The 14,223-nt window shown below is 35.1% G+C and overlaps 1 protein-coding gene and 2 pseudogenes across 1 annotated transcript in view; 1 reads left to right on the top strand and 2 right to left on the bottom strand.

Annotated features, from left to right (window-relative positions):
* Window positions 1-261: 261 nt before the first annotated feature.
* LOC138397310 (sal-like protein 4 pseudogene) lies at window positions 262-961 on the bottom strand (annotated as a pseudogene).
* A 1,811-nt stretch (window positions 962-2,772) lies between these two features.
* The window catches only part of NUP107 (nucleoporin 107), a 39,951-nt gene continuing 28,500 nt past the window's right edge, over window positions 2,773-14,223 (bottom strand). The window contains exons 18-28 of the mRNA XM_069489463.1: window positions 11,369-11,438; window positions 10,913-11,031; window positions 9,882-9,920; window positions 7,966-8,116; window positions 7,148-7,260; window positions 6,311-6,413; window positions 5,675-5,835; window positions 4,744-4,869; window positions 4,240-4,353; window positions 3,409-3,576; window positions 2,773-2,925 (exon numbers count right to left, since the gene is read on the bottom strand). Of these exons, the coding sequence (XP_069345564.1) occupies window positions 2,818-2,925; window positions 3,409-3,576; window positions 4,240-4,353; window positions 4,744-4,869; window positions 5,675-5,835; window positions 6,311-6,413; window positions 7,148-7,260; window positions 7,966-8,116; window positions 9,882-9,920; window positions 10,913-11,031; window positions 11,369-11,438 (1,272 nt within the window). The 3' untranslated portion in view covers window positions 2,773-2,817. The remainder of the gene's footprint in view (window positions 2,926-3,408; window positions 3,577-4,239; window positions 4,354-4,743; window positions 4,870-5,674; window positions 5,836-6,310; window positions 6,414-7,147; window positions 7,261-7,965; window positions 8,117-9,881; window positions 9,921-10,912; window positions 11,032-11,368; window positions 11,439-14,223) is intronic.
* On the top strand, window positions 6,921-7,010 carry LOC138397806 (small nucleolar RNA U13; annotated as a pseudogene).

The following is a 14,223-nucleotide window of genomic DNA, read 5'->3' as shown; positions in this document are numbered from 1 at the left end:
TTTCTATGAAAGTAACAAAGCTACTTTCAAGACTTGCTTCTTTCTAAACTTTAAAAAAAATTCTGATCTGTATTTATTTTGGTATGAATTTCTTTCCTTTTTGCAAAGCAGAATAGCAACAATTGCCATTGTAGGGCTGCCTGAATTGTAAACATCAGTTGCATATCAGTAAGAAAAAAGAAAACAGAAGAGATGAATTCTTTAAAAAGCAAAAAAAAAAAAAAAAAAAAAAGAAAAGAAAAGGCACAGAAACTAGAGATTTCACTCTACATTTCTTCCTCCATGTATATTCCCCTTTAGATTAGCTGATTGCATATTATTTTCTTCAAGGAAGTGAGGGAACTGGTGTTTGGGAACACTGTCAATAACGTTTGATTTTTCCACATCACCACTGATACGTGATTGGGAGCCATCCATCTTGAACACAGTAGCATTATTCACAACGCAGTTGGTCTCCAGGGAAACCAGTAGGGTGGGAACACAGCTGCTCTGAATCACAGAGATCTCTTTGGTTTTCTTTAGAGCCAAACCACCCATGAGCATGCCAGTGTACTGGTTCCACATGACAGGGGCCACATTCACCAAAGGGGCCAGGATTTCCGTCTGTACATAACAGAGCCACGGTGTTATCAACGGTGGGCTTCCTCCCATGGCATGCTGAGTATTGTTTGCCCCGTGTGCCGACCAGTGGGACTTCAAGCTGCCTTTGGTGGTACAAGTGTGCCCATGTGTTGCACACAAAAGGCCCCCCTCCAGTGTGAGCCTGCCTGTGAATCTGAAGAGTTCTTCCCACATCATGTGCAGCCATGTTGCTTGGCCTGTCGGGGAGGCTGGGCCACTAACAAAGGTGTCATGCCCTGGGACATGGCTGAGGGTCCTAAAATGTGCTAGGAACTTCGGCTTTGACATAGGTTGTTTGGGCTTGGATAAATATTGATGGGAGACTGCTCCAGTCTCCCATCTCAGTGCAGCTGCTCTTGGAGGTCTCAGCTTTGCCCCTAGCATTAGAGACTTTGACTTGATGCTTTCTGCTTGGCTGTTGGCTGGGTAAGGTGCCTGGAAGGACATGGTTCCCACAGTGTCTGGACTTTGGTTCTGCTAATCCTGGTATCCCATCAATGAGAATAAGTTGTTGGTCAAGTCATTGCTCTCCACTGAACCATTTTCTCGGCTGCTCTGGCACTGTAGGCCTAAAGGGACAGGACCCACTTTCCCTGGGGCACCTAGGGAAGCCAGCATGGGGAACCTTAGAGTGGGTGATGCCGAGTGGATGCTGGGAATTGACATGAGGACCTTTGAGGAGCTACTGGGGGCATCCTGGAAGCTGACTTCAGCTACATCAGTGCTTTCAATATCATCATCTATTTTTTGTAGAGACAAGGTTTTGCTCTGCTACTAAGGCTGGTCTGGAACTCCTGGCCTCATGCGATCCTCCAGCCTTGGCTTCCCAAAGTGCTGGGATTACAGGCGTTAACCACCTTATCTGGCCTGATTGTTTTAATTTTCTCTTTGGGCCGGGTGCAGTGGCTCACGCCTGTAATCCCAGTACTCTGGTAGGCTGAGGCAGGAGGATCACTTGAGCTCAAGAGTTTCAGACCAGCCTGAGCAAGAGCTGGACCCCGTCTCTACTAAAATAGTAAAAATTAGCCAGGCGTGGTAGTGCGTGCCTGCAGTCCCAGCTCCCTAGGAGTTTGAGGCAGGAGGATCACTTGAACTCAGGAGTTTGAGGTTGCAGTGAGCTATGATGATGCCACTGCACGCTAGCCCAGGAGACAGAGCGAGACTCTGCCTCAAAAAAAAGATGCAATTATGTTTATGCATGTGTATATATGTGTGTGTGTATGTGTATATACATACAATATATGTGTATGTGTGTACAGTGTGTGTATACATGTAGAGAGAGAGAGAATGTTTTATAAGAAATGAAGGACTACAGACTGGGGGGCATTTTAGATTGGTACCTTGTGTGAGACTCCCAGCACATTCAGGGGATTGTAGAGTCACAGCATAGGGTGAAGCTGAGACCACCTTATACTTTCTTTGGTATCTGATATTCCTATCAGACATCACTGGTAAATGTAAATGGGGGGGATGATTTTTCTTTTTAAGCTGACTGATGTTTCTTTTTCTTAAACGAATTCATAACCCGCTCAGATTATTTCTATTTTTTAATGGCACCTTTTAAATATACTTACAGTGTTTCCTCTACTAGAAGAACTGGATTTGGATTCCCCAATGTATTCAGTGCCTATTGTGCGTCAGATACTATGCTAAGTCTTTACATACTCCAACTTATTTTAATAGCACATTTGCTAAATGACAGCTAAACTAGAAATGTCTTCAAAATAAAGAAAATAATAGCACAATATGTTAAAAACATTCTTGTTATAGTCATCTTCTTACAGTATTTTATTTTTTTTCCACTCCCCCCTCTTCTTACAGTATTTTAAAATTAATTATGTATTAATTTTAAAAATGAATCTACTTTCTATCCTCTCTATAATTTTAAGATATTAGAGTACTTATGATTGTGAAAAAATTAGAATAGAAAATATAATTTCCTTATTATATAACAGAGAGACAATCTTGGAATTTGTAAAAACAAAACATTAATTTTTATACAATTTTATTAATAAACACACTTAGGAAATACTGATATAATACATTAAATTTTCAAAATGTTACCATGATGTTCTGAAACTTTACATTTTCCCCCAGGACAATGAAAAAGAAAAAAATGCAGTGATAACAAATATGTATATTTTACAAAAAGCTCCATTTATCATGGAAATGACTGAGATTACAAAGCGGATGAACTTATGATTGAATTTCATATCCTAATGGGTCAAGTCCCTGGTCTAAAAGCATTAGAGAGGATTCTCTTAGCTTCTGTAGCAATTTCCTTAGTTCTTCCTTAGAAAATACCTGATTTTAAAAAAGAGTAAAAGGTTAATAAGAACAAAGAAGACTATGAACTTATAGTCACCTAATCAATCTGATTAGCTTAACAGAAGAAGAAATTACACTTTAAGATTTATGCAAGTGCCTCCAATCCTAGCTACTTGGGAGGCTGAGGTAGGAGGATTGCTTGAGGCCAGGAATTCAAGATCAGCCTGGGCAACATAGGGAGACTCCCATCTTAAGAAAAATAAACATATACAGCAGAGGCTAATAAATTGAGTGGTTCAGAAACTTCAAGGTTATTTCTCAGACTCAGACTCACTCTATGTATTTCTGTTTATAAATATATACACATTTTGGAAAAAAAGTACAAACATTAAAACTGGACCATTACTTCAAGAAAATCCAAGTACAACTAAAAATGTAAATACATATTCACAAAATTAAATATTATGATAGAAAGTATCAAATCACTAAAATTTAAAATTACAATGCCCTAGAACTTACCAGATACAGTTTGTGGCGCTCAGAGGATACCATATCTGCTAATTGCAGGCATTCCTGGTACTGACCAGTACTATGCAATATTGTATGAAGCAGAAAACACAACATTGGCAGACAAAGCTTTCTCAGTAAAACCATTTGATGTGTTCTTTCAGGATCTTCTTCAGCATCCTACAGACAGACATCAAGAAATCATTTTAACAATTTAAGCTAAAGAACTTTATAAAAAGGAAAGTCAAATACTGAATCAAAACTAACATGCAACGGGGAGAAGCTAAGGGGTTTCCCTAAACCTTATCATGTCCATTAAAAGTAAAATAAGGCAGGGTTTCAATCACAGTATCTGGTAGACAAGATTTTATGGCAAAAAAACATGAAGATAAAGTATACTACAGAGGGGTCATAGGTATGAAATGAATATAAAATGCTGCTAAATTTATATTTCTAATAAACTTACTTGTCTTGAATAAAAACATGCACAAAAGGAGTAAGAGTTAGAAATTGAATACTATTAGAGCAAAAATCAGAACAGAAGATAATCACCATTCCCTCAGCTATTTACACCTAAAATTAAATTTTTAGGTCCAGAATTTTTAAAAATTAGATTTTAGTATTCTGTGTGAAGACATTAAATGTGAAGTGATAGTTAGCCAAGAATCAAATATTCCTATTCCCCAGCTAGTATTTTCAGTTTAGGTTAATATGGGATGTCTGGTTATAACTACAAAGATTAAATAAAATCTGTAGATGCTCCTATTTAGAGACAGAACATTTAAAAAAAAGACAGCTTTTTTTTTTTTTATTTTCACTGTAAATAGTGCACACACAGCTTACCTCTCTAACATCTACCATCCACCCTCCATCAACAAACAACAAGACGTTATACATTTTCTCCTTCACATCAGCAGTTAGGGCATCCAAATGCCCTTTCCAAATACCATAATCCATCTGCAAAGCAAACATAAGGCAGTCATATAATGGGAAAAAAACCCAATAAATAATGTATGTGTAAAGTACAGACAGGAATATACATATGGAACATCATTTTAAAGAGCTGATGTTTCAGTTTGCCAAATATAAAAATAAATGTCAACAGACTGTAGTTAAATAAAACACTGAAATGTTAACTTTGTAAATGAATGCTAATGTCACCTAAAGGTATTTTTCATGTTTGGTTAATTATCTACAGAACAGTGACTAAACATTGCTTTTTTCAAAGCAGAACATTAACAGGAAGGACCCCTGTTGTAAGAGAAATATAGCTACTAAATAAATGACCTCTTTAAATATATAACATACATTTTTAAGATGCAAGTCCCAGATCCATATTCAACTTACTTCATATTTCTTTTCTTTGTGTTCATGAGCCACTTTCTCAGTAAAAGTTGGCTGAGGCATCAAAGTAGGTTTTTGTGGAGCTGAATTCATATGCTTGAACCACTCATTAAAGGTTTCATGGGCTTCCTAAAATGTAAAATAAAAAAAATAAAAATAAAAATAAAAGTTTTCACTTTTATTGTTCAACAAAGCTTTTAAGATTGGTTCTTAGAAATAAATTTTGTACCAAAAATAAGAAATAATTTTGCCACATCAAGAAATAAAACTGTTCAGTATTTTTTTTGTAGAAAAAAATCATATTATGAATAAATGTTTTGTCAAGTGAGAGACACCAGCAAGGTGTATATATATAGTGTGTGTTTTCTGGCATCTACTCCAGTCTCAGCACTCTGATCATGTATGTATCTTGACATTTATCATTCTGTGATGTTTGCATACCTACTTGTCTTTTCTTGACTAGCTTATTAGCTTTTAGAGGGCAAGGACAGAATGCTATACACAGATCTGGCCCTACCATCTAACCCACTGTAATCACTTGACAATTTATTAAATGAATTTTGAATGAATATGCTGTTATTCTAGTCATAACAAATTTAGAATATCTTGCTTTTCTCAGTTATTGCCAAAAGCAGAAATATTACAATTGAGACAAGCATTAATAGTATCTTAAGAAAACGTAAGTTCTAGATATCACACAGACTATCCTCTGTTTGAGATGATCTTGGCTGGTTAGCACTGATTAGAGATCATGCTAATGAAGACAAGGGCATAATTTTAATCTCCTTGTGCCTTGTGGATCAGTCAGCACTACAGCCACAAGGGAGTTAAGATCGATCAGTACCACCTCAGGAGAAAAAGTTCAAACTCTGAGAGTAAATCAGAAAAATCATCATGAAGATAGGCACATCTGTGGTTTTCTTTACAATCTCACCAAATAAGCTCTAATGCACAAATGTTCTCTGATAGCATTATCATCTTCAGCAGGAAGTGGACTTTCCATTCCTTGTTCCTCCCACTGATTATAGATTTCCGCTATAGAATCCTGAGGAATTTTCACAAATACCTCTTTTGCAGCTTCATGCTTTTTTGACGCTGTGAAAAAAAGATACACAATTTTCAACATGAATGGTCCTCTGTGTAATGATTTCTAAAGGAATCAACTCACTGATTTACAACTTTTACAGTAAGCTGTAACCATTTAGGTCCAAAAGAACTTCTGTTAAAGGTATTGGTGATTTTCTACCTAATGAATCAGCTTTCTTCCTATCTCTGTGTGACAGTAATACAAAAGGACACATTAAATACAGTTACATTTCCATACTTCTACATCTTAAAGCAATTACATTTTTCAAAGTCTGATAGCCTTGAGATTGTATGCAAAATTGGTTAGGACTATTAAAAATTCACTGTTAAATATGTTTTGTTTCATAATACTAGGTTTGATAAATTAAGAATGGTTGGTTTTCTCCCCCTAGTAGAAGGATTTAAAAAACAAAAAGCGAAACAAAATTCAAGAATATATGGATCTAACAAAAACTTTAAAAAAGAATATAAAAATATAGCATACCCAAGAATTTTCTCATTATTGCATTGCCTTGTTTCAGTGCTTCTGCCCTCTGTGCTGGGTCAAATACCAACCAGTCAATTACATCAATCTTTAAACGATCCTCCTATTCAAGGGGGAAAAAAATGAGATAAGAAACATCAGTTTTGTTTTTTTCCAAGATGTTCTGTATATTAGTAGAATTAACTTACATCTGCACTTCTAGTGAACATCATTTTCCCTCAAGTCAAACAAAATTATGAAAGAGTCTAACTGTCCTTATTTTCATATTTAACAGCTATCCACTATAGAACAAATTTACTGGACTATAAGTTTGGAATTATATATTGTATGCCTCACCAACTTAACCATGTGATTCCTTTAAGTGCTACGCTAAAACTGTTTTCTTTCTTAGACATAACTTTCTATTTCTTTCCAAAGGTAAGAAGCCACCTAAAATAATCCGATGAGCTAAAAAGCCAAAACTCAGATATTTTTTCTATTAAAGCAGCTTTCTTTAACATAATATTACTAAAAGCGATCCCTTACATAAGAATTTAAATTTGCTGCCATTTTTATAACTTAAAAGGCCTGGGCTGACAAATATTCTTAAAAAACAAAGAAACTGGTGTAGATCCTTTTGCAGTTCATAAGTGTGATGACTGGGTGTGAGATGTGTCTCCCTCAAACCTTGTTACGACACAGGCACATTACCTGTCTAATGTGAAAAAGAAAAAAAAAAAAAAGAAAAAAGAAACTAGTGTAGAATTTCTTTTATTAATATTAAGGTAGAAATTCACCAAGGAACAATATAAGGGATTATTAGTAGTTACACAACCTCTACTCCCCCATCCAAATTACCTCAGTAGTGCCAGTGTCTAGGGCTGGGGCCAGATCATGATGACTAAATTCACCATTATCTTTCTTTCGAATATTTTCAACTACAGTTTTTGTTATTGTTGCGACATCCAAATCTAAAGAATTTTTTCAAGAGACAAAAACTGAAGATTAATTATTTACACTAATATTCTCTAAACAGTCACAGTGATTTGGTAAATTTGGGATAGTAATTCTTTAAAGATACATGTAAAATATGAAAGACATTACAAAAGAAAATGCTAAAATTTAAATATATTTTATATGAGTTACAGTATAAGTTATTTTACTCTTTTTTTTTTTTTTTTTTTTTTTTTTTTTGAGACAGAGTCTCACTCTGTTGCCCAGGCTAGAGTGAGTGCCGTGGCGTCAGCCTAGCTCACAGCAACCTCAAACTCCTGAGCTCAAGCGATCCTCCTGTCTCAGCCTCCCGAGTAGCTGGGACTACAGGCATGCACCACCATGCCCGGCTAATTTTTTCTATATGTATTTTTAGCTGTCCATATAATTTCTTTCTATTTTTAGTAGAGATGGGGTCTCGCTCTTGCTCAGGCTGGTCTCGAACTCCTGAGCTCAAACGATCCGCCCACCTCGGCCTCCCAGAGTGCTAGGATTACAGGCGTGAGCCACCGCGCCCGGCCCGTTATTTTACTCTTAAAATAGAACTTGTACTGAAAATTTTATTCCTTTTTTTCCTCCTCTCATGTGAAATAAGATTTAAAACTAGAAGGACAAACGTTACTACATCCCAAATGAAAATGCGTCTACAAAGGCTAATAGACAAAGTTCTCAATCATTTTTACCTGCTTCTTTTGCCAATTCCAAGCAATGGTGGCGCTCTTCAAATTCTGTAATGCCTTCCAAAAATAATGCATACTGGGCAACAGCTAGGTCTTGAGGTAAATGACAGGTATAAAATGCTATGAGATTTGTATGTTTCTCACTTATTAAAAGCTAAAAAACAGAAACGATCAAAGCATGTCAATAATAAAATGAAAAGTTTACTTCAACATTTCAAATATATTTAGGAGAGGTTCACACAGACATGGATTTGAGCTGCTAGTCAAAATAATTTTAAATTCCAAAATAATGTACAGTTGACCTTTGAATAACATGGGTTTGAACTATGTGGGTCCACTTATATGTGGATTTAATAAATATATTGGAAAAATTTTTGGAGGTTTGTGACAATTTGAAAAAACTTGGAGACCAACCACACAGCTTAGAAATATCTAAAAAATTAAGAAAAAGTTAGGTATGTCATAAATGCATAAAATATACGTAGATACTAGTCTATTTTATCATTTATACCATAAAATGCATAAAAATCTTTTATAAAAAGTTAAAATTTATCAAAACCTATATACACACTTACAGACCATATAGTGCCATTTGCAGTCGAGAGAAATATAAACAAATGTAAAGATGCAGTATTAAATAACTGAATAAAACTCACTGTAGTACACTCTGTACTACTGTAAAAATTTCCTAGACACTTCCTATTGCCACTGGGGTGAGCTCAAGTGTTACAAGTATCTGATTAAAACGCCATGTAGCTTGGCTTCATGCCTCTAATCCTAGCATTCCGGGAGGTGGAAGTGGGAGGATTGCTTGAGGCCAGGAGTTCCAGACCACGTGAGCAAGAGCTAGACCCTATCTCTACAAAAATAGAAAAATTAGCCAGGTGTAGTGGCTTGCTCCTATAGTCCCAGCTACTTGGGAGGCTGAAGTGAGAGGATCGTTTGAGCCTGGGATTTCGAGGTTGCAGTGAGCTATGATGACGTCACTGTACACTGGCCCAGGCGACAGAGCAAGACTCTGTCTCAAAAGAAAAAAAAAAGGTCATGTGGTCTTAATCATCTCCAAATCCTACATATTTTTCATTGTGTTTAGTACAATACCATAACATCATGAGACACATACAAAGTACCACTAGTGATGCTGAAGTGCTCCCAAGAAGCAAAGAAAGTCATGACATTACAAGAAAAAGATATCACAGATTGAGCTCTGCAACTACAGTTGCCACCATTTCAGAGAATTCATCTTATAAACAGATGATGTAAGATTACAGTACCAATTAATACAGTACAGTACTGTAAATGTATCTTCTCTACCTTATGATTTTCTTTTCTCTAGCTTACTTTATTGTAAAAACTCAGCACAGTTGACCCTTCAACAACACAGGTTTGAACTGCACTGGTCCACTTATATGGCAGATTTTGTCAACTAAATTCAGATGAAAAATATAGTATTTGCGAGAGGCAAAACCCAAGTACATGGAAGGCCAATTTTTCATATACATGCAGGCTCTGCAGGGCTGATTGCAGGACTGGAGTATGCACAGGTTTTGGCAAACATGGGGGTCCTGGAGCCAATCCCCTGAGTATACTGAGGGATGACTATATATAATACATATAACATACAAAATATGTGTTAATCAACTTGTTTGTGTTATCAGTAAGGTTTCTGGTCAACAGTAGGCTATTAGTAGTTAAGTTTTTGGGGAATCAAAAAGTTATACATGAATTTTTGGTTCCATGGGGGATTGGTGCCCCAACACCCTTGTCGTTTAAGGGTCAACTGTACTTATGATAATTAAAAGATCTCTTATGTAGTCCGATGACTTTCCTACCATTGAGAATTAAAATAGCAATCATTCTGATTTTTGTTTTCATTAAAATGGTAAAAAAGAATTAAGTTGTAGATTCTCAAAGTTTACCTGTATGTATGTCTTTAAAACTTCAACAGAAACTTCTTCCTTCATAGGAGAAAAGACATAATTATAAAAACAACTGCTTATATGAACCAGTAATAAAATTTCTAATAAAAATTCTGCTATTAAATGATTTAATAAGTCTAATATTTACCTTTGAGCAGTATCTATACACCAGGCCAAGTACTTAGCAAAGTTCACCTATTGCCTGATTTAACCTTAACATAACTCTGTGGGTAGTTACTATTATTACTCACATTTCACAGAGGAGGAAACTAAGACCCAAAGACTTTATTTACCTAGAATTACACAGCTAGAAGCTGCTGAGTAAGGGTAGAAACTTAGAATTCTTAGTCCAAAGCCCAAGCTTTTAACTACTGTATCATTTACCTTTTACATATAGTCTGACCAAAATGTTATCAAACATTTAGAAACACAGAAACAAACAAAAAAAGAAAACAAAGGTTTAAAAGATATAGAATTTTCCAGCCTGAGCGAGACCCCGTCTCTACTAAAAATAGAAAGAAATTATATGGACAACTAAAATATATATATACAAAAAAAATTAGCCGGGCATGGTGGCGCATGCCTGTAGTCCCAGCTACTCGGGAGGCTGAGGCAGGAGGATTGCTTGAGCCCAGGAGTTTGAGGTTGCTGTGAGCTAGACTGACGCCACGGCACTCACTCTAGCCCGGGCAACAAAGCGAGACTCTGTCTCCAAAAAAAAAAAAAAAAAAAAGATATAGAATTCAGTCTGGTTCAGTTAGCTCTGCTGGGTGATTTAAAGTTGAGTACTGATGAGGATAAAGTTACGAATTTATTAAAAACTAGGTAACCAATAGCATTCTGTGGCCAAGGACTAAAACCCTAAAGGGTCACCCACAGTGACTTATCACTGAGTGACCATACAAGACTATATGAAAGACTTCTGCACCCTTTTCACCATTTCTAGAAAACAACAAAAAAGTAGTGTTTTCCTGACAATAGGTATATAGCATCAACCTTACAGAGAAGGGTAAATTTGCATTTTTATTTACTTTGGTCTGTAGTCCCAGAGTGCGGAAAAACAAAATGAGGTGAGTCATAAAGCGAAGGAGGTGTCCAGGTAGATTGTTTCTGCTTTTGGAAAGCCATTTGCTAAACTCATCCATCAAACCTACAAGCCATCAAAGCAAAGATTCAACAACAGGAATAAAATCAAAAGAAGAAAAATAAACATTATGGAGAACATTTGCTTCATTCCCATAGTGCTATTAAGTCATAGTCTCATTGTTAGCCATCATATAACTCTCTACACCCTCTTAAACAGATTCTGGGTTAAATTCAAACTTTATTTTATAAGAACAATTAAGTAAATAGTTGTAATCCAATAGGTTGACATTTTTAGGATAAAAATATGTGGTGAGTCATATGCATTGTTTTGATAACTTTCTCCCAAAATTACTACAAGAAAATGAAGAACTCATACAAAGCAAAATAAAATTATATCTTACCATCAATGTCTCCCAAGATAAGGAATTTTTGAACTATATGATAATGTTCTTGAGTCTCTTCCAGAACTCTCTGAAAAAAATTTTTCATAAATATTCTAGTGGTCATTCTGTTATATACTCATGGTTAAGCTAAAAAATATTAAACTTTTAAAGGAACATATATAAAGTTGGAAATGAAGATCTTAGGAAGGTCTTAGGAAGATCAAAACAAAATAAAATATGGGAAGGATACTGCCTTTGGAATATATTCACGGCTTACAAATCTAGAACTGAACAGTATCTTTGAAAATAGAAAACTATGCTATCACGGCCGGGCGCGGTGGCTCACGCCTGTAATCCTAGCACTCTGGGAGGCCGAGGCGGGTGGATCGCTCAAGGTCAGGAGTTCAAGACCAGCCTGAGCAAGAGCGAGACCCCGTCTCTACTAAAAATAGAAATTATCTGGCCAACTAAAAAATATATATACAAAAAATTAGCCGGGCATGGTGGCACATGCCTGTAGTCCCAGCTACTCAGGAGGCTGAGGCAGTAGGATCGCTTAAGTCCAGGAGTTTGAGGTTGCTGTGAACTGGGCTGACGCCATGGCACTCACTCTAGCCCGGGCAACAAAGCGACACACTGTCTCAAAAAAAAAAAAAAAAAAAGAAAACTATGCTATCACAATTTAATCTCTGTGAAGTTATTAAAATTCTATTCTTATATTTTATTCCTATTTATCTTGGAACTCCATGGTGGACCAAACAGGAAGTGCCCATGTGACCTAAGCAAAATAAACATTTCTTTCAACATGAGCAGCAGTACTTAAAAACATTCTTTGGGTATTCTCTTCTGCCAATGGTGCAAACAATAGCAAAACAAAATAGTGACCAGTTATTAAGTAGAAAAAAACATTGTTAAGTAACCTGTAGCTTGATTTTTTGATGTAAATAGTGATTTTTTTTATCATATTTTAATTTTGATGTGGATAGTTGTCTAAATTTCCTTTTAATGTATATTGTTTTTACATTCAAACTTTTGCTCTACTGCAATTTATTTTAATTACATAATATGAGGTAGGATCTAGCTTTGTTTTCTTCCAGATGGAAAGCCAATTATGCCAGCACCATTTATTTTAACAAACCACCCCTCTCCCTCTGAAATGAAAGGTCACCTCTGATAGCTGGTAAGTTCTCATATATATTTGGATCTAGTTTGGGCTTTGTGTTCTACTAACCTATTTATTCTCATGCCAATTCTGTACTATATAAGTTTTATTATTAAGGCAAGTACCCCATAACTATTGTTCTTTTTCTCGCCATTCTCACTTCTTCTTCTACTTGGGAAGTTTTTGTCCAGAAATAATATCCAAAAGCATTAGATTTCTATACTAATTTGGAATGAGTGACAATTACATTAAATCCTCTCATCCAGGAACATGGTATATTTATTTATTCATGTCTTATTTTATGTCTCTAAGATTCTACGGTTTTTTAAATGAAGGTCTTGAAACCCTTGATTAATTTTTTATTCCTAGATCTCTTTAGTTTTGGTCATTCATTTAAATGGAGTTTTTGCAGAGGCAGGGCTGTGTCCTTTTCTAACTAGTTTTAACAAGTACAGAAAGGCTGTGCTTTTTTTCAACTTTGTCTTGTATTTAGCTGTTAACAAATTCTCTTATTAATTCTAGTAACTTATTGGGCCTTAAATTCCTGGGCTTACACTTTTATCATATGTAAATATTTCACTCTTTCCAGCATTTAGATCTATTCCTTGATTTTATTTCATAAGCTAGAATTTCCAAAATAAGTCTAATAATAAACACTTGACAGAAAAAGCACTAATTTCCTTACTATACAAAGTACTCCCATATAATAATAAGGAAAAGCTAAAACCCAACACAAAAAAAGCTAAAAGATATGAACAAAAAATTCATAAATGGTCAAAAAACATAGAGAAACATGCTCAGCCATATGAATAAACAAGGAAATGTGAGAAGAACAGTGAGCTCCTATTTCCCACCTACTCTGATGGATTGGCAAAAAATAAAAAGTGTGACATTTGGAACGGGTGAGAATCCATAATTTAATAAATCACCTGTAAGGGTATGAATTAATTGCTACAACCAGGTAATGATTTTTTCCATTTCAAAATGTTTCTTTTTCTTTTTATTGTATATATTTCTAAGGTATATAATATGATGTCTTCAGATAATTAATTTAGAAATACTGTATATATGTATGCACAGGTATAAAGCATATACTTTTACTTTTTAACTCAGCAACCCTGCTTTCAGGAAGCTTATCCGAAAGAAACAGAAGAACCAGTAGATAAGTACACAGACACACAAGCAAGTTCACTATAGCACTAGAAATAAGCTTAATTATCACCCAGAGGGAAATGATTAAAAAAATTATATGTCGTTCTACAGAGTATTATGTATTTATTAAAAGAATGCTAAAATAGATCAACTAACTTGAAGAGATTATCATTAAAAGAAAAAAATGAAGTTATGGAGTAAGGTATGTAATACATACAGACGTGAAAAACAACAAAAACCAAAATTCTATATTGGAATATCTACATTATTTACAGATATTTGTAAGATCATGGAGAAAGGTATCGAAGGATACATATCAATTAGTTTTATCATCTCAGGGGAATGAGAATAACTATAAAGGGGTTGGGAGGAAGTTATTATAAAGGTTTTATGTATACATCCTTAGATTATTTTATTGTTATAAGTATATACAATATTACTTTAGTTATTTAAAATTTTTAAAAGAATGATTTTTAAAAAAAAATATTAGATTATTTTGGGATTTATGAAAAGAAAGTCTTATTAATTTTCCAGTATGTATTTTAAATTTTCAAAAAGA

This window comes from Eulemur rufifrons, chromosome 16 (genome assembly GCF_041146395.1).
Source record: "Eulemur rufifrons isolate Redbay chromosome 16, OSU_ERuf_1, whole genome shotgun sequence".
Lineage (NCBI taxonomy): Eukaryota > Metazoa > Chordata > Mammalia > Primates > Lemuridae > Eulemur > Eulemur rufifrons.
This window is presented reverse-complemented; position numbering and strand designations above follow the sequence as displayed.